The following is a 21,149-nucleotide window of genomic DNA, read 5'->3' on the forward strand; positions in this document are numbered from 1 at the left end:
TCCATTTGTTGCATGTACAAATAGTTCCTTCTTTTTAATGTTGACTAATATTCCATTATATGGATATACCACAATTTGTTTTATCCATTTATCTGTTAATGGGTATTTGGGTGGTTTCCAATTTGGGGCTCTTGTAAATAAAGCTGTTACGAACCTTTGTATACTAGTCTTTGCATAGACATAGACTTTCTTCCTCTAGGATAAATACTTAGGAGTGCAATGGCTGGATCATGTGATAGATGTGAGGTTAACATTATAAGAAACCGCCAAATTGTTTTCCGAAGTGGTTGCACCATTTTTCATTGCCAACAGCAGTGTTTGAGAGTTCCATCCTCCACAACCGTGCCAAGACTTTATATGGTCAGTCTTTTAAATTTTGGCCTTTCTCAGAGAGGTGTGGTGGTATCTCATAGTTTTCATTTACATTTCCCTAATGACTTTGAATATTTGAGAAAAGATGATTAGCATCTTTTCATGTACTTCTTTGACATTTGTATATCTACTTTGGTGGAGCATCTATTCAAATATTTTGTCCATTTATTTGTTAGAGTATCTGTTTTCTTCTTATTTACCTTTGTGAAGTTTTTATATTCTGGATACAAGACCTTTATCAGATACATGATTTGCAAATATTTTCTCCCAATGAGTGGCTTGTCTTTTAATTCTCTCAACAGTGTCTTTGGAATAGCAGAAATGTTTAACTTTGAGAAGTCCAATTTATTGGTTTGTTCACTTATGGATTATAGTTTTGTTTTTGCATCTATGGAATCTTCCCCTGACCCAAGGTCACAAGGATTTTCCCCCGTGTTTTATTCTAGAAGTTTTACATTTTATAGTTAGGTCTGTGATCCATTTTGAGTTGACTTTTGTATATGGTGCAATACATGGATCAAAGTTTATATTTGTGCATGTGGCTATCCATTTGTCCCAGCCCCGTCTGTTGAAAAGACTATCTTTTCTCCACTGAATTGCCATTACGACTTTTGTCAAAAATCAGTTGTCTGAGTCCAGAAATGGACTGCTTATTCTATTCCATTGATCTACTTGTCTTCCTTGATGCCAGTAAGTACCACACTGTCTTGATTACTGAAGGTTCATAATGATTCTTGAAGTCAGGTAGTTTTGATCCTCTAGCTTTGTTCTTCTTTTTCAGAGTTGTTTTTCATAGTCTAGGGCCTTTGCATTTCAACATGAATTTTAGAATCAGCCTGTCAATTTCTTTTTTGTTTGTTTGTTTTTGCCACACCCTGTGGCATGCGGGATCTTAGTTCCCCCATCAGGGATCAAACCTGCGCTCTCGGTAGTGGAAGTGTGGAGTCTTAACCGCTGGACTGCCAGGGAAGTCCCGAGCCTGTCAATTTCTTAAAAAAACAATATCTGCTAGGATTTTTATTAGGATTGCACTGAATCTATAGATCAGTTAGAAGAGAATCTACATCTTTACAACATTGAGTCTTCTGACATATGAAGATGGTATGTTTCTCCATTTATTTAGATCTTCTTTAATTTCTGTCAGCAATGTTTTGTAGTGTTCAATGTATAGACCTTTCACATATATGGAGAGATTATTCCTAAGTATTTCATACTTTTTAGTGCTATCATGAATGATAGTATTTTTAAATTGCAATTTACATGTGTTTACTTTTCACTAAACTGTTCAGTGGCCAAATGTCAAAAAGTAGCCATTGAGGAATTTTTTGGTTGAAAGCTTAGGCTACTTACTCTAGGTTGAAAATGATTCCTTTTTTTTTTTTTAAAGATTTCTTGATTGATTGATTGATTGCTATGTTGTGTCTTCGTTTCTGTGCTAGGGCTTTCTCCAGTTGTGGCAAGCGGGGGCCACTCTTCATCGCGGTGCGCGGGCCTCTCACTATCGCGGCCTCTCTTGTTGCGGAGCACAGGCTCCAGACGCACAGGCTCAGTAGTTGTGGCTCACGGGCCTAGTTGCTCCGCGGCATGTGGGATCCTCCCAGACCAGGGCTCGAACCCGTGTCCCCTACATTAGCAGGCAGATTCTCAACCACTGCGCCACCAGGGAAGCCCTGAAAATGATTCTTGATGTATAACATGCATATGCTTATATTTCCATATCAGCTTTTAGAGGTTATTGGCAATGTACTGAAACTAGGGAGGAAAATGTCCCAGAGACAATTCTACAGTTCATCTCCATCACTAGAATAGCTTAGTACCTTTCAACTATATATGTCTATGTGTGTTTAGAATTGAATCTGTTGAACTGTTGTATATTCCTTTCTCACCCACCCCCCAGCTATTCACCGCAATGAATTACTGGGATCTTGAGTGGGGAGAGGAGGAGAAGAAGAGAGCATGTATGTATATGGGTATGTATGCATGTATGTGTATATTGCTAAAGCTGCCAGGGATCTTTATTGTCAGTAATACTTTAGGTTAATTACTGTGTGTTATGTCAGTCCTGCTCAGTTCCTAGCACATATTAGGAACCAAACCAGGGTGGTGGTTGTTTGCTTTTCCCCAGCTTTCCTTGGCCAGCATCGTTACCATAGTGACTCCATGACTGCTGTGGGATTTGATGCAGACTGGGCATCCATTTAGGGATCTTGCCTGAATCACTTGTTACTATGGTATTTGTCAAGTGTTGTTTTTCCGATTTTGTTATTCCTTCTAGATTTATTCATTGGCTTTCGACTGTGTGGCAGACCTTTTCCTTCTCCCTATGATTTATTTATTTATGCATTTATTCAAGTATTTATATCAGTATGAGTCATAGATTCCTATTTTGCTCAGAGGGTTTATTATTCTTGTGTATTTTGATGCTCAAATTGTCCCAGAATTGGCCTGTCTTATCCCCTTCAACTTGGATTTTGTGTCCATTTGATGTCTCCTTAGGATTCTTTGAACATGTACTTTGCTCTCTGAGCCTGAGTATCTCCTAATCTGTAGAAAGGAAGTAATGATGCCCACAGAGCATTGCTTTGAGAATTTGAAGATAAAAAATAACAACCTACAGCATGTGGCATCTAGTAGGTCCTCAGCAATGTTAGTTCCCATTCCAAATTTGCAACCTTCATTCTGTTTAGTGTGATGCCTCTGACATTACCATGATAGCATGACCTCCAGAGAGAATACTTGGACATGTAACACAAGCAGGGGTAAGTGCACATGTCCATGACATGTGAGCCTCAGTGTCACTGCTGTGTGTGCAGAGGGGGCTGTGTGATGGAGCTGGGGAATAGGAAAAGCACCACTGCACAGCTCCCAGTGAACTGAGAGGGGGCAGGCAGAACATCCTCACCTCTTCCCCGGTGTTTCATGTGCCTTCCCGTCATCTCACTTTCCTCTCTATTCCATGTGCTGTCTTATCTCCTTACAGTGGAACATCAGAGAAGGGTGTGGACTCTGAGCCCCAGGATCATGAGCTGATAGAGAAGAACCAAGTGTGTTGTCGAGTCTGCTAGACAGGTTCCTGGAGCAAGAGTGAGGAGATCGGGCCCCATCGTTGGGACACTTTAGGTAAGTCACTACCCTTTCACATGCCTCGTCTGTACAGCAGGCTAACAGTACACAATGCTCCTGACCACCCAGGAGCGTCATAGAGTTTGTGTATGTTGAGCTCAGTAGGAATTGCCAAGTAGTTTTCAAAGTGGTTTTTTCAGGCTATATTCCCTATCCTCACCAACACTTGATATTTTCCATCTTTCTCATTTTTATTGTTCAGGTGAGCATGCTGTAGTATCTCATTGTGGTTTTCATTGTAATTTCTCTGAAGTCTTAAGTGTCATGTATGTAAAAAAGGCCTCCTTGTTTTTTTTAACCTTCCAACTATTTGCTTAAGAAATTGCATCTTTTGTCCTGTGGAGTTTGCGTTCTTGATTCTGCTGATTGTATCCTTATTGTGCTGTTTATGTTCTTCTGCCTTCCTCCCCTATTTCTGTAACAGTGATGATTAGATTTAGAGGCTTGATCCAGTTCACATTTTTTGGCAAGAATGCTCCAGATGAGGTGTTGTACTACTTTTAGCCTTACACCAGGAGGCTCATTCTGTCTGGCTGTCTCTTCTGACACTAAATTGATCACTGGGTTCAGGTGTTGTCAACCTGATCTATCCATTATTAAATTTCCCCATCTGCTTTTTACCTCATTTTTTTTGCAGCCTCCCAAAATAGTTGCCTAGATCTGCTTGTCATTAAAGTTTGTAAAAAGGTGATGTTCTAATTCTGTAATTTCTTTTGCATTTATTAGCCAGAATTCTACTGTAAAAGGAACCTCCCCCCATCAACAGTTAGGTTATGCGGAGGTACAGTTTGCACAGGAAGGGAAGGATGAATGTTTTTAATTCTTTTGCAGTATTTCCACTTTTTAAAAGAATGAGAGTCATTTCCCTGGGATCCTCCAAAGGTGAGCAGTGAGTTGGTTTTATTTGTGTTTTGCTTTTCTTTTAGAATGTTATCATGACTCATAGACATTTGTATATTTGTCCATTGTAGTCATTATTTAACTTGATGTCAAATTGTTCTATCTTTGGCTAGTGGGAGACCCTTCAAGCTGGTTTATGAGTCCTTTTGACATGCTTTCTGGTATGAGAGTGCCGTCTAGACACATGTGGTACAATTCCTTCTTTGGAGCTGGAATCAGCCATTTCTCCAAAGGAGTCTGGTCTCTTTCAGTGGGATATGTGTTTAGAGGATTCCGTCTGGGGACTAGAGTCATTCAGTGCTACTTGATTGGTCAGAGATGTTACGTCCTGAGAAACCCATTGTAAGTTGAAAATGCATTTAATACACCAACCCTACCAAATCTACCAAATCTAACCTACATTAAACATGCTCAGAGCACTTATATTAGCCTACAGTTGGGCAAAATCATCAAACACAAAGCCTATTTTATAATAAAGTGTTGAGTATCTCAAGTAATTTATTGAATACTGAACTGGAGGTGAAAAGCAAAATGGTTGTATGGGTACAGGATGGTTGGAAGGGTATCGGTTGTTTACCCTAGTGATCTTGTGACTGACCAGGAGCTGTGGCTCGATGCTGCCGCCCAGCATTACAAGAGAGTATCATATCACATATCACTAGCCTGGGGAAAGATCAAAATTCAAAATTTGAAATATGGTTTCTACTGAATACACATGATGCTGTCTCACATCCTTTGGTTTCAACTTGAAGGACTCCCTTTAGCATTTCTTATAAGGTAGGTCTAATTATGATGAACTCCCTCAGCTTTTGTATATCTGGGAAGGTCTTTATTTCTCCTTCATTTTTGAAGGAAAGTTTTTTCAGATAAAGTATTCTTGTTTGGGTTTTTTTTTTTCTTTCAGCACTTTGAATATATCATCCTACTCCCTTCTGGTCTTCTGAGAAATCCACTTATAGTTTTTGGTACGTGGTCATCCACTTTCTCTTGCTTCTATCAAGATTCTCTCATTGTCTCAACTTTTGACAGTTTGATTATAATGCCTGTTTGTGTTCATCCTAGTTAAAGTCATTTGAGCTTCTTGAAGCTGGATGTCCATTTGTGAAATCTGTGGCCATTATTTCTTCAAATAAACTCTCTGCCCCCTTTTCTCTGTCTCCTCCTTCTTGGAATCCTGTAATGTATATATTGATCTTCTTGTTGGTGTACTGTAAGTCCCTTAAGCTTTCTTCACTTTTCTTCATTCTTTTTTCTTTTTGTTCCTCTGACTCCATAATTTCAAATGACCTATCTTCACATTTGCTGATTCTTTCTTCTGCTTGATCAAATATTCTGTTAAACCCCTCTAACGAAATTTTCAATTCAATTATTATATTCTTCAGCTGCAGAATTTGTTTGGTTCTTTTTTATAATTTCTATCTCTGTTGATATTCTCATTTTGTGCATGCTCATTTTCCTGATTTTGTTTAGTTGTCTTAGATGATTATTTTGAATTCGTCAGATAATTTGTAGATCTTCATTTCTTTATGATTGGTTTCTTGAGATTTATTTTGTTCCTTTGATTGGGCCAAGTTTCCCTGTTTCTCTGTATGCCTTATTACTATTTTCTGGGATTTGTGCATTTGAAAAAGCAGTCTTCTCTCTCAGTCTTTATGGACTGGTTTTGTACAGGGTAAGATCGTCTCCACTCAGCCTGGCTAGAGATTCTCGGGGCCTTGCAACCCTGTTTTGATGATGCATCTTCTCTGGACTTGTTCATGTAATTTCCTAATTTGAGAGATTTGCTGGGCTTTTTTTTTTTTTTTGAGTTTGTAATGTCTTTCTCCCTCTGGTGTCTGTCTGTGGTACTGCAGGTTCTCTGGTTGGACAATAGGCTGCAGCGCTCTCATTCGTTCTCAGTAGCCCCCAGGCATCCAAGGTATACTGGTTCCCTGTCAGTGCCTCCGGTCAGGTGAGACAGCAACTAGTCCCTTGGGAAGCCCCTGAAGAGCCAGAATATTTGATGTATGAATCACTCTACTTTTCCTCCTGACAGGCTGCAAATTGGGCTTGGCTAACTGTGTGGTTAAACCAATGAACCTGGTTTCAGTTCAAGGGGCTTTATTTGGGAGAGAACAGAAGGAAGCATGTTGTGAAACTACTTTCATCTCATGACCTTAACTAGAATCCTGGGAAGTGGAGACATTGTCTGACTGCTAAATGTAAGGTTTATTTGAGAGACATACTTGCCCCTCTCCTAGGCATCTGTAATGTCCCTGAAGCTGCCCAATTGGGACTGTCATGTGGTAGATTCATGAACTACTTCTGGCACTATGCTATTACCTAATTCCCTTGGCTTAAGGATGTTCCTCACTCTGATGCTGAGCCACTTTCCTGTGGAAAGGGCTAGGGATATTTATTTATTCTTATATTTTTTTTCACTTCCAAAATCAAGACACTTTTGATACAGATAAAAAATGGATAAAGCAGGAGAGGGAAAAATCATTAGAAACCCTAAAAAGTCTATTACTCATGGATAAGCACTGCTATCATTTGAATATTTATTTTCAGAAATTTTATTATGCAAATATAACTGCATATTTAAAGAATAGTTATGAGATGATATCCTAGTTACAGCTTTGTAAGCTGCTGTTTTTGACAAACATGATATTATGAAGGTCATTATAAGCCCACACAATAAAAATGGCAGTAGAAACACTAATGTTCAATTTAGGTATGATAAGAATGATTAATATTTATTGCCGACTTCCTCAGTGCCCAACACTGTTGTAAAGGCTAAACTTATACCTACTTGTTTCATCCTCACTATAACCTATGAGGAGGCTTTAAACAGAAGGGGACACTGAGGCACAGCAAGGGCAGGACTAGCAAGTGCTGAGGCTTAGATTTGAACACAGGCTTGTGGCTCTTGAGCCCTTCATCTAACCAGTGTACATTACTGCCTTTCAGATGATAAGACCTTCAACCCTACTTTCAATCAGGGTAAAGCAAAATGAAACACAGTAAGATACCATGCTTTTTTCCTAGTTAACTAAACAGAGATTTAAATACTGATAATAATTAGTGTGGTTTGGAATATGGGGACCTGTGACCTGTCCTACCAGTAGGGGCTCCCCCAACATCTTGTCTCCCTTCCTGTGAACCTGGATGTTCCTCTTCTAAAGTTGAGTGGCTTTCTTGTAGGTTTCCTGTAGGGCTGAGAATGCTTAAATTTCTCTGCATTTTATTATTTTATATAAGTGAAAGAATGTGTATTGTGGGGTGTTTATTATAGTAAAAAATAAATAACATAAAGCATTTTTATACTAAAAATTAATTAACATAAAAAGGAAATAAAATATCCTCAAACATACCACCAAGGGCTTCCCTGGTGGCGCAGTGGTTGAGAATCTGCCTGCTAATGCAGGGGACACGGGTTCGAGCCCTGGTCTGGGAGGATCCCGCATGCCACGGAGCAGCTGGGCCCGTGAGCCACAATTACTGAGCCTGCGCGTCTGGAGCCTGTGCCCCGCAACGGGAGGGGCCGCGATAGTGAAAGGCCCGTGCACCGCGATGAAGAGCGGTCCCCGCACCGCGATGAAGAGTGGCCCCCACTTGCCGCAACTAGAGAAAGCCCTCACACAAACTGAAGACCCAACACAGCCAAAAAATAAATAAATAAATAAATAAAGTAGCTATTAAAATATCATTAAAAAAAAAAAAACATACCACCAAAAGAAAAGCCCTGCTAAGGTTTTCATCTGTATTACATTCTTTCAGAAATTTTCTTATGCTGGTACTTATACATTTACACATGCATGCCTGGATTTACATATTTATGTACAAAAGATAAGCTCTCATCCTACATATGGTTTTGTGACCTGCTCATCTTCTATCAGCATACCTCCAAGGGTCAGTGATTGTGATTAAAAATCAGTCTATACCATAGGGATAGTAGAAATGCTCATACCCAATAAAGATAGAGACAAAGAAATAAAAATGACTAAAATGCATTATAACCAAGTGTTTTTTAGGCATTGACTCATTTATGCTCACAGGTGTATTATGAATTAGATATGGTGTTTCATAGATGAAAAGCTGAGGGACAGAGACATAAGGACTTGGCTCAGGACAACATAGTTTGGGAACAGAGCATTTTGGGTTTGTACCCAGCTCCTCATGCTCCAGAACCTGGGAAACTGTCAAAGATTTGTTGTTATGTGAAAGGAGCAGTCTATACAAGCATACATATGTTAGATGGTCATTAAAAGTAATAGTATTCATATATTAATATATTTATATAAAATATCTGGACTTAGTGACAAAAAGGTAGCTTGTGACCTTGGTGAGAACACGTTCATTGCAATCATGGAGACAGAAGCTACTGCGCAGTGAGATAAGGAGACAGTGGGAAATGGAATGTTAACAGGGAATGCAGAAAACTCTTTCTGGAACTTTGATGAGGGAACAAAGAGAGAGCTTTCAAAAAAATCAATCCTTTGAAACTTCAACAACTTTAAGAGTTAATGTGAAGGAGCCAGCTCATCTCAGAAATAACCCCTGAATTTGCCCATACATGCATTTCTCTTCCTACCCTCTCATTTGAACCATAGAGTTAATAAGGCACTTTCAGTGGAATAGTATGGGCTCTAAAGCTCAATATATATTTAGTTATTAGTGAATGGAAGAATGGATAATTGTGTGTCAAAGAAATGTTAGTAACCCTCGGAATTTTGCCTCTCAGGGAGACAGCAGATGGCTGCAGTCCTGGTGTGATGTGGCTGGATGATGCATGATCTGAGGACCCCTGCACTGGTGAATGTGGGGTGAGTCCCAAATTTTCCTATAAACATATTAACGTACAGAGCAGTCCAGGAGCAGCAGGTAGGCAAACACCACACCTCGCTGCTCTGGTGCCACCTTTCACTGAGCTCATCAGGTGAGTCAAAGGCAAACCTGTCTTCCCAGCGTGGGGAACCGGATTAGGATCAGCACACAGGTATGATGTGGAGCAGCTCTTAGGAGCTTCTGTAACACCAGAGAATGAAGAGAACCGACTATCTCAAACTCTTCAAGTCAACATATGTCAGAGAGATATTTGCTCCCTTCCTCTAGATGTATGTAATCTCTGTAGGAGAAACAGAGAGAAATGACTTTTCACAATGCCTGTCTTAGCCCCGAGGCTCAGGCAGCCCCTACTTCTGTGCCCCAACACTTAAAGGGCACTGAAGTCCCACCACATGCCATATACTCTGGACAGGTTTCCTCATTCACCCCTCAGGACAGCTCTGTGACACAGGTATTGTGAGTCCCACGTCACAGATGCCCAAGCTCAGGCTGACAGAGCCTAGGTCATCTGGCCACATAAGTGGCAGGATGGGATGAGGTTCTATCCCTCGCCCTCCCTAGAGGACACAGAGCAGCCTCCCTTTTAGAAGATGGGCTTCCAGGGCTGGAGAAGTGGTCGATCACACTCCCTGCTATTGTGGCCCCATGGGTACTCACTCACCAAACCCTCAGGGTGAGGAAGATGACAGAGGAGATGAAACTCTGCCCCTTGTGCCAAGAGACCTGGGTGTCTGGACCACATCCATTGGCTGATCCCTGAAGCGGGGAGTAGGGCTCAGACAGAAGCTCAGGTGTTGCCATTGAGACAGGTGATCTGGAGGGAAGGAAAGTGATATGTAAGGAAGTGCTTTAAGAAATTGTACCTTTTTTTAATTAGAGTATAATTGCTTTACAGTGTTGTGTTACTTCTGCTGTACAGTGAAGTGAATCAGCTATATGTATACCTATATCCCCTCCCTCTTGGACCTCCCTCCCAGCGACCCCCCCATCCCCCCCATCTAGGTCATCACAGAGCACTGAGCTGAGCTTCCTGTGCTTTATAGCATGTTCGTAATAGCATGTTCCTGCTAGCTATGTATTTCACGCATGGTAGTATATATATGTCAATCCTAATCTCCCAATTCGTCCCACCATCCCCTTCCCCCACTGCGTCCACATGTCCGTTTTCTATGTCTACGTCTCTATTCCTGCCCTGCAAATAGGTTGATCTGTACCATTTTTCTAGATTCCACATATATGTGTTAATATACATATTTGTTTTTCTCTTTCTGGCTTACTTCACTCTGTATGACACACTCTAGATCCATCCACATCTCTACAAATGACCCAGTTTCATTCCTTTGTGTGGCTGAGTAATATTGCATTGTATATATGTGCCACACCTTCTTTACCCATTCATCTGTCGTTGGACATTTAGGTTGCTTCCATGTCCTGTCTATTGTAAATAGTGCTGCAATGAACATTGAGGTACATGTGTCCTTTTGAATTATGGTTGTCTCAGGGTATATGCCCAGTAGTGGGATTGTTGGGTCATATGGTAGTCCTATTTTTAGATTTTTAAGGAACCTCCAAACTGTTCTCCATAGTGTCTGTATCAATTTACATTCCCACCAACAGTGCAAGAGGGTTCCCTTTCCTCCACACCTTCTCCAGCATTTATTGTTTGTAGATTTTTTTGATGATGGCCATTCTGACTGGTGTGAGGTGATACCACATTGTAGTTTTGATTTGCATTTCTCTAATAATTTGTGATGTTGAGCATCTTTTCATGTGCCTCTTGGCCATCTGTATGTCTCCTTTGGAGAAATGTCTATTTAGGCCTTCTGCCCATTTTTTAATTGGGTTGTTTGTTTTTTTGATATTGAGCTGCATGAGCTGCTTGTAAATTTTGGAGATTAATCCCTTGTCCATTGCTTCCTTTGCAAATATTTTCTCCCATTCTGGGGGTTGTCTTTTTGTCTTGTTTATGGTTTCCTTTGCTGTGCAAAAGCTTTTAAGTTTCATTAGGTCCCATTTGTTTATTTTTGCTTTTATTTTCATTACTCTAGGAGGTGGGTCAAAAAAGACCTTGCTGTGGTTTACGTCAAAGAGTGTTTTTCCGATGTTTTCCTCTAAGAGTTTTATGCTGTCCGGTCTTACATTTAGGTCTTTAGACGATTTTGAGTTTATTTTTGTGTATGGTGTCAGGGAGTGTTCTAATTTCATTCTTTTACATGTAGCTGTCCAGTTTTCCCAGCACCACTTATTAAAGAGGCTGTCTTTTCTCCACTGTATGTTCTTGCCTCCTTTGTCATAAATTAGGTGACCATATGTGCGTGGGTTTATCTCTGGGCTTTTTATCCTGTACCACTGATCTATATTTCTGTTTTTGCGCCAGTACCACACTGTCTTGATTACTGTAGCTTTGTAGTATAGTTTGAAGTCCGGGAGCCTGATCTTCCAGCTCTGTTTTTCTTTCTCAAGATTGCTTTGGATGTTTTGGGTCTTTTGTGTTTGCATACAAATTGTAAATTTTTTTGTTCTAATTCTGTGAGGAATGTCATTGGTAATTTGATAGGGATTGCATTGAATCTGTAGATTGCTTTGAGTAGTACCGTCATTTTCACAATACTCATTCTTCCAATCCAAGAACATGGTATATTTCTCCATCTGTTTATGTCATCCTTGATTTCTTTCATCCGTGTCTTCTAGTTTTCTGCATACAGGTCTTTTGTCTCCTTTGGTCAGTTTATTCCTAGGTATTTTATTCTTGTTGTTGCGATGGTAAATGGGATTGTTTCCTTAATTTCTCTTTCTGATTTTTCATTGTTAGTGCATAAGAATGTAAGAGATTTCTGTGCATTAATTTTGTATCCTGCAACTTTACCAGATTCATTGATTAGTTCTAGTAGTTTTCTGGTGGCATCTTTAGGATTTTCTATCTATAGTATCATGTCATCGGCAAACAGTGACAGTTTTACTTCTTCTTTTCCAATTTGCATTCCTTTTATTTCTTTTTCTTCTCTGATTGCCGTGGCTAGGACGTCCAAAACTATGTTGAATAAGAGTGGTGAGTGGATATCCTTGTCTTGTTCCTGATCTTAGTGGAAATGCTTTCAGTTTTTCACCATTGAGGAAGATGTTGGCTGTGGGTTTGTCATATATGGCCTTTATTATGTTGAGGTAGGTTCCCTCTATGCCCATTTTCTGGAGAGGTTTTTTCATAAATGGGTGTTGAATTTTGTCAGAAGCTTTTTCTGCATCTATTGAGATAATCATATGGTTTTTATTCCTTAATTTGTTAATATGGTGTATCACACTGATTGATTTGCGTATATTGAAGAATCCTTGCATTCCTGGGATAAATCCCACTTGATCATGGTGTATGGTTCTTTCAATGTGTTGTTGGATTCTGTTTGCTGGTATTTTGTTGAGGATTTTTGCATCTATGTTCATTAGTGATATTGGTCTGTAATTTTCTTTTTTTGTGATATCTTTGTCTGGTTTTGGTATCAGGGTGATGGTGGCCTTGTAGAACGAATTTGGGAGTGTTCCTCCCTCTGCAATTTTTTGGAAGAGTTTGAGAAGGATAGGTGTTAGCTCTTCTCTAAATGTTTGATAGAATTCGCCTGTGAAGCCATCTGGTCCTGGACTTTTGTTTGTTGGAAGATTTTTAATTACAGTTTCAATTTCATTACTTGTGATGGGTCTGTTTATATTTTCTAATTCTTCCTGGTTCAGTCTTGGAAAATTGTACCTTTCCAAGAATTTGTCCATTTCTTCAAGGTTGTCCATTTTATTGGCATGTAGTTGTTTGTAGTAGTCTCTTATAATCCTTTGTATTTCTGTGGCGTCAGTTGTAACTTCTCCATTTTCATTTCTAATTTTATTGATTTGTGTTCTCTCCCTTTTTTTCTCGAGTCTGGCTAAAGGTTTATCAATTTTGTTTATCTATCTTCTCAAAGAACCAGCTTTTAGTTTTATTGATCTTTGCTATTGTCTTCTTTGTCTCTATTTCATTTATTTCTGCACTGTGATATGTTAGGAAAGTGTAATATGAAGGAAGATGTTATGTAAGGAGGTGCTTTAAGAAATTGTACTTTATATTCATGTCCTTTAATCCTAACAACTATTCAAGTTATCCATTATTATGACCATTATTCAGACCAGAGTTTTGACTGTAGTGGATTTTAATTAATCAGGGATACAATTTTTTTATCTTCTGATCAGCAGCTAATTCTGGAATTAAAGTTTTTTCTATTTTGCCTTGAAGCCCATAGAGAAGTATAAATGGTTTGTTAGCCTTTAGTCATATAGTTATGGACATTTAGATTGCTTCCTATAGTTTACCTTTTTTTCTTTTCTATTTCATGCAGTGCTGCAGCAAATATCCTCTTACCAGCTTACTTTTGTCCATGTGAAAAAATTTCCCTGCAATGCTAAACATCTTCCCTGGGACTTCACTTTTTTTTTGGGGGGGGGGATTTTTTTTGTTGTTGTTGATGTGGACCATTTTTTTTTTTTTAAAGAAATGTTTTGGGTTTTTAAAAAAATGTTATTTATTTATTTATTTATGGCTGTGTTGGGTCTTTGTTTCTTTGCGAGGGCTTTCTCTAATTGCGGCAAGTGGGGGCCACTCTTCATCGCGGTGCGCGGGCCTCTCACTATCGTGGCCTCTCTTGTTGCAGAGCACAGGCTCCAGACGCGCAGGCTCAGCAATTGTGGCTCACGGGCCTAATCGCTCCGCGGCATGTGGGATCTTCCCAGACCAGGGCTCAAACCCGTGTCCTCTGCATTGGCAGGCATATTCTCAACCACTGCGCCACCAGGGAAGCCCGATGTGGACCATTTTTTAAAGTCTTTATTGAATTTGTTACAATATTACTTCTGTTTTATGTTTTGGTTGTTTGGCTGCAAGGCATGTGGGATCTTAGCTCCCTGACCAGGGATCGAACCCACACCCCCTGCATTGGAAGGCGAAGTCTTAACCACTGGACTGCCAGGGAAGTCCCCCTGTGGCTTATTTCAGTAGTTTAAATTCCCTCATAAAGCATCGGGGCATTCTCGTTTCTTACCCACCTCTAAACTGTTGTCCATAATATTTAAATTTATTTCTAACAGCGTTCTGTATCCTGGACTTGTACTGAAGTTGCTTCTCCGCCTCCACACACAGAGCCAGTTTTCAAGTTTTTATTTGTGATTTTTTTGTTGATTTTTATTCGTTTTTTTCTATATTTGTCAGATGATAGGTGATTAAAGGATATTTAAATGCTTTCATTTGCATTCCTTAAATTATTGGTGAGTTAGAACATATTTTATTGTGATTATTGGCCATTTCTTCATCTGTGAACTGTTTACAGATCGTTTTGGTATTTTGTTGTAGGAGCTCTACATGCATTCACTGATCCATGGATTCGTGATTTCAATGCATTTTTACTGGGTGAATATTATTTGCCAGACACTCCAGCGAAAAGCCATGGCCCAGATCTCTTTTTGAGATCTAGATGCTTATATTTACTGAAAGTGTCCACTTGGAGAAAGAAAAGTATTAGTATCCATCCATACATGCATGACTTGTCAAGGAAAGCATACTCAGTTCAAAACACTTATCCCAAAGCCTTGCATGGCCACAAAGTAAAAATGAGGAGAGCACTGCCACAGGATTAGGATTTCTGTGATCTCTACACTTATGGCAATAGTCTTAGAAATTACATAATATTTCTGAGTTTGCCTTTTCTAATTTATAAAATGGAAACATTTATAGCTATATGAGACAGTTGTTCCGAGGAGCAAAAGAACAAAATATATCAGGTGTCATACACAGCATATGGTACACAGGGCACTCAATAGATGTTAGTTCCTTTCCTATCCCATACCCATTCTTCCTTGATAGGAGATTCCCTTGACGTAATCCAAATAGCATGACTGACCGGGGGGAAGGGTGGAGGGAAGGGAGAGTTAGGGAGTTTGGGATTGACAAATAGCATGACTGTATGATGATAATTGGAAGTGTTAAGTAGAAGGGAAATGTATAAGTTTCCATTATGTATTAACTTCTGTGTCCAATCTCTTTGCTGGAGTAACTTGTCAGTTAGTGTAGGAAGAAGGTAAACAATCACTGGATCAGCTCCATAGGGTTTGAAAAAGAAACCATCAAAACCATTACCCCATTTCACTTTATTCATATACTTTCGCATTCCACTTTTTATCTTCTGTGTTAATTTTTCAAGAATAGTACGTGCAACATAACCCAAAAAGAGGAGGCTTTACAAAGGAACAATGCAATAGGACACTGGGGCCAGGCACATCATCCAGCTTTGGGTAAGTCATTTCCCTTGTGCTCGTTGTTTTTTGGATAAAATCTCTCAGATATAGAGGTAAATGAGATCCCATTTAGGAAAGAGCCTTTCCATTTAAGACTGTAGTTGGGAAGGAAGAAGCAGTGATTTCCAAGTAATAACTTTCCAGTCTTCACTACAGCTCTTATCACACTCTGTATCAGATGAACTCAATAAGTCCTTGTACTATTTCATAATTGAATGACCATTTATGCAAGGTCATAGGATGGTTGGAACTTAAAACTTGCAAAAAGCAGGACTCTTGACCTCAGGAAACCATGGAGAACTCAGCTTTCCTGAATGTGTGCTACTTTTTAATCTCATATACTTCCCACAACATTCCTGGTAGGTAGAGAATATGATTTCTACACCATTTTGTAGCTGGTGAAATGACGATGGACAGAGATTAGGTAACCTGGTTGGGGGTCATCCTGCTACTAAGAGGAAAAGCAGAGACCAGCACCTTACATGTCCAAACACAGACTGCATGATGCTCAGCCACACATCACACCAAAGTCAAGTAAATTTTGCTTTCCTGCTGACCTGTGTCACCTTTATAATCTGTATCTTCGTTTCTGATTCCAGGATGCTAGGTCTGCCTGTATTTTTACAAGTCAGCAAACCTGATTCGACCTCAATTTCCTACTCTGTAAAAACAGGGGAGTGTGAAAAGAACACAAGGAAAATTTTGGAGGTGATGGATATGTTTAGAATGTTGGTTGTAGTGATTGTATTATGGGTGTATGCATACGTCCAAATTCAAGAAGACGTATACATTGAACATTTGTAATTTTTTGGTATATCAATTATACCTCAATAAAGCTAAAACAAACAAACAAGGGAGTATGTTTGAACCGTTATTTTGAAAGCAGAGTCCCCAGACAACCTATGTCATAAGGAATATGCACTCTCTAATAGAGGGACAGTTGTCATGCTGAGGATTAATACTTGAAGGAGCAGGCCCCAAATACATACAGACTGCAAGTGCACAGACTCTTTAATGCACATTGACAAATCAACCCGGAAAGACGTACTGACTGATGTCCCCACCAGCAATATCAGAATGTGTAGGCTTCCCCACATGCTCACCCACTGGAAATCCTCAATAGTTTATTGTTATACTTTCCGACGTGATAAGTGGAAAATCTGTTGTCATCATATTTAACTAGATACCAAAGTTATTTAAAATAAAAGCTTTTCTCCTATACAAAAGACTCTGTTAATCATAATTGTCATTACTTTTTTAATGCAAATGGGTCTAGTTACCTAGGCAGCCTAACAATGAGCGACAGCCGCATAAGCCTGCAGGTTCTCCTAATGCTACTGCCTGCTTGTAAGCTCCAGTGTGTGTGTGTGTATGTATGTGTGTGGACTCTGGGGGCTCCTAATGATAGTGTGTATGCCTAGAAGGTAAAAAATATCTCTGTTATATATGTTGAATTCAAGTTTAGAGAGGTGCCAAATCTATACTTTCTTAAATCTTTCCAAATGGCACAAGAGCTAGACCACAACATGCTTCTGAGCAGACAGTAGTCCCGTTCCCCCAGGTGGAAGGCAAGCCTGTCTGTGAACTCACCTGCTCAGGTCAGGGATGGATCCCTCCAGGACATAAGGTGTGGCAGTCTGCCTAAATGCGCTTCTGAACACTGACGTTGAGGGCTCCCATCTTGCAGCCATCAGTTGCAGAGTCCTGAGAAGCCGCATCCTCTCAGCCACCCACCACCATGGGTTCAGTCATCCGCATGAGGAGCTCTACACTTGGAGATAAAAGTCTGTGAATTCCCAGCACATTTTTGACAAATCCTGCATCCATCTATCCATCCACTCACACAGTTAACAGGCATTAAGATCAAACTCCACACCATCCCTTTGGTTAAGTTTTAGGCTTCTCCAGATGGAAACTAGGAAGTAAAATGTGGAAAGACTGGTGCGGTAAATTCAGATGTTAAATCTAAAAAGAGATGGCTCCTTCCCATTAAGATTTCAACCTGCTCAAGTCCCTTATAAATGATGATTTGAAAACATAATTTAATGCCTCAAACCCCTCTTCACGTCTCTAGTTACTGTCCTCTTTACATAGATTCTTCCCTTTGTACCAAAATTCTACAAAGAATTCTTGATGCTCAACTCACATCTCCCTGCATCTGCCCTCTGACTCAGACTTCATCCCTTATCTAACGGGGCTGTGTTCTCCCACACGTCCACTGAAATTTACCTTGACAATGTCAACATCCACCTCTTTGTCAAATTTATAGACCATGAGTGTTGAAATGAAGGTTCAAATGGAGACAAATAAGTATTTCTCCAGGAGGTATTTCTGTCCCCAGGACAGAATTCATTTGCTTGTATATAGACAAGGATTATGTTGTAATGCTACCAGTTGCTAAAAAGCTCAAATTGTAAAATACCTTCCATAGAATCAGTCAGACAATTTGAAAGCTGTGCTTTAGACATTGGACTTTCAAATGAAGCACACATTTTCCCTTACATCCCATATTTTTGCTTCATTGAAAAGGATTTTGCAAATAAATTTAAGGCATGTTAGCAATAATTTTTATGGTAATTTAAATAAACTCTGTCTTACCTGTTTTTATTTCTTTCTTAATGCATTTCCTAGTATGCAATGAAATCATCTAAAATGATGTCTCACACTCTGCCATGGTTAAATATATTGCCTAAAGTATGGTCTAATATACCACAATTAGACAATATACTAGTGCTGAAATATAATGGTGGTGGTAACTCTTTGGCAGGTTCCTGACTCAAGTCAAAATACTTGTACTGCATCACAGAATTCACATTTTTAGGATGCATCCATTCAGTAAAATAACACAAACTTTATAATAAAAATATACATGAATCCATACTAATATAAATAAATGAATTAGTAAAGAAGTGGGAGAGGAGATAAATTTTCTTTATTGAACAATTCAAAATAATGTATATAGATACCTTCCCTCCATGAGGTGAACGTTCCCCCTTCCACCTCTGAGGGCAGGGCTGACTTAGTGAGTCACTTCTAAAGAATTGAGTAGGTGAATGGAAAACAGTTACTGTACACTGGAGAAACTCGACAGCATCTTAACCCAGTGATGAAGGTCAGCCTTTCCAGTGACCCAGTGGTGTCACATGGGTACCATGTCCTTTCAGATATGATGTGATGAGAAGGGCACTTCAACTCCTTGGTATTTTTTCTCAAAACCCACAACCACAGTCTAATCACGAGAAGATAACAAAGTATGCCTGTACTCTTCAAGACTGTCAGAGTCATGAAAACAGTCTGGCAGTTCGTCAAACAGTTAAACAGAGAGTTACCATATGACCCAGCAGTTCCACGCCTAGGTACACAGCCAAGAGAAAATATGACAATTTGTCTACATAAAAATTAATAAAGGATGGTAAATAAGATTGTTTCCTTAATTTCTCTTTCTGATACTTTGTTGTTAGTGTATAGAAATGCAAACAATTTCTGTATGTTAATTTTGTATCCAGCAACTTTACTGAATTCATTGATGAGCTTTAGTAGTTTCCTGGTGGCATCTTTAGGATTTTCTATGTATAGTATCATATCATCTGCAAACAGTGACAGTTTTATTTCTTCCTTTCCAGTTTGGATTCCTTTTATTTCTTTTTCATCTCTGATTGCTGTGGCTAGGACTTCCAAAACTATGTTGAATAAAAGTGGCATGAGTGGGCATCCTGGTCTTTTCCTGATCTTAGAAGAAATGCTTTCAGCTTTTCACCGTTGAGTATGATGTTAGCTGTGAGTTTGTCATATATGGCCTTTATTATGTCGAGTTATGTTCCCTCTATGCCTGCTTTCTGGAGAGTTTTTATCATAAATGGGTGTTGAATTTTATCAAAAGTTTTTTCTGCACGTACTGAGTTGATCATATGGTTTTGATTCTTCAATTTGTTAATGTGGTGTGTCACACTGATTGATCTGCGGCTATTGAAAAATCCTTGCATCCCTGGGATAAATCCCATTTGATCATGGTGTATGATCCTTTTAAAGTATTGGATTCAGTTTGCTAGTATTTTGTTGAGGATTTTTGCATCTCTGTTCATCAGTGATATTGGCCTTTAATTTTCTTTGTGTGTATGTGTGTGTGTGTGTGTGTGTGTGATATCTTTTTTTTTAATATCTTTATTGGAGTATAATTGCTTTACAATGTTGTGTTAGTTTCTGCTGTATAACAAAGTGAATCAGCTATACATATACATATATCCCCATATCTCCTCCCTCTTGCATCAATATCACAGGATATTGATTATAGTTCCCTATGATATACAGTAGGACCTCGTTGTTTATCCATCTTATATATAATAGTTTGCATCTGCTAATCCCAAACTCCCAACCTTCCCTCCCCACCACCCGTTGGCAACCACAGGTCTGTTCTCTGTGTCTGTGAGTCTGTTTCTGTTTTGTAGATATGTTCATTTGTGTCATGTTTTAGATTTCACATATAAGTGATATCATATGGCATTTGTCTTTCTCTTTCTGACTTACTTCGCTTAGTATGATAATCTCTAGGTCCATCCATGTTGCCACAAATGGCATTATTTCATTCTTTTTTATGGCTGAGTAGTATTCCATTGTATATGTACCATATCTTCTTTATCCATTAATCTGTTGATGGACATTTAGGTTGTTTCCATGTCTTGGCTATTGTAAATAGTGCTGCAGTGAACATTGGGGTGCATGTATCTTTTCAAATTAGAGTTTTGTCTGGCTATATGCCCAGGAGTGGGATTGTTGGATCATATGGCAACTCTATTTTTAGTTTTTTGAGGAATCTCCATACCGTTTTCCGTAGTGGTTGCACCAATTTACATTCCCACCAACAGTGTAGGAGGGTTCCCTTTTCTCCACACCCTCTTCAGCATTTATTATTTGTACTACCATTTCTTTGATACACAATTATCCACTCTTCCATTCACTAATAACTGAATATATATTGAGCTCAAAACCCATACTATTCCATTAGAGGCATCTCATTAACTCTAAAGTGGAGATAAGAGGGAAATATGGGAAAATTCAATGGTTAAATCTGAGATGATATGGCTCCGGCATATTAACTTTGAAACTTTCAAGGAACTGAAGATTTTGAAAGAATCCTTCCTTGGCACCCTCACCCCCATGCAGCCACAAGCCTTTCTGTCTCCATCTCTGTCCCTGTCTCTATCTCTATGTCTCTCGCTCTCTCTTTTCCTCTTTAAAATCAAACTTCCAGAAAGAGTTTTCTGCATTCCTTATTAACATCAGAAAGTTTTCTGCTTTCCCTGTAAACATTCCTCATTCCCACTGTCTCCTTATCTCACTGTAGATCAATTCTGCCCCCATGATTACAATGAACATGCTCATGTTGTTGATACAATGAACAACACCAAGGTCACAAGCTACTTTTTGTCACTAAGTCCAGATATTTTATATAAATATATTAATATATGAATACTACTACTTTTAATGATGCCCCAAATAAGTGTGCTTGTATAGACTGCTCCTGTCACTTAACAAATCTTTGACAATTTCCCAAGCTCTGGAGCAGGAGGTGCTGGGTACAAATCCAAGCTGTCCTGCTCCCTAACTGTGCAGTCCTGGGCCAAGTC

General features: G+C 39.2%; 1 protein-coding gene and 1 long non-coding RNA gene across 2 annotated transcripts in view; both read left to right on the top strand.

Moving 5' to 3' along the window:
* LOC103005007 (uncharacterized) overlaps nucleotides 1-2,342 on the top strand; it is a 36,060-nt gene extending 33,718 nt beyond the window's left edge. Inside the window, exon 5 of the long non-coding RNA XR_009006754.1 lies at nucleotides 2,270-2,342. This is a non-coding gene — a long non-coding RNA (uncharacterized LOC103005007). The remainder of the gene's footprint in view (nucleotides 1-2,269) is intronic.
* A 1,017-nt stretch (nucleotides 2,343-3,359) lies between these two features.
* Nucleotides 3,360-21,149, top strand: part of LOC130706530 (nuclear RNA export factor 3-like) — a 90,566-nt gene continuing 72,776 nt past the window's right edge. Inside the window, exons 1-2 of the mRNA XM_057539085.1 lie at nucleotides 3,360-3,492; nucleotides 9,119-9,200. Of these exons, the coding sequence (XP_057395068.1) occupies nucleotides 9,194-9,200 (7 nt within the window). The 5' untranslated portion in view covers nucleotides 3,360-3,492; nucleotides 9,119-9,193. The remainder of the gene's footprint in view (nucleotides 3,493-9,118; nucleotides 9,201-21,149) is intronic.

The sequence above is a fragment of the Balaenoptera acutorostrata genome, chromosome X (genome assembly GCF_949987535.1).
Source record: "Balaenoptera acutorostrata chromosome X, mBalAcu1.1, whole genome shotgun sequence".
In the NCBI taxonomy this organism is placed as follows: Eukaryota; Metazoa; Chordata; class Mammalia; order Artiodactyla; family Balaenopteridae; genus Balaenoptera; species Balaenoptera acutorostrata.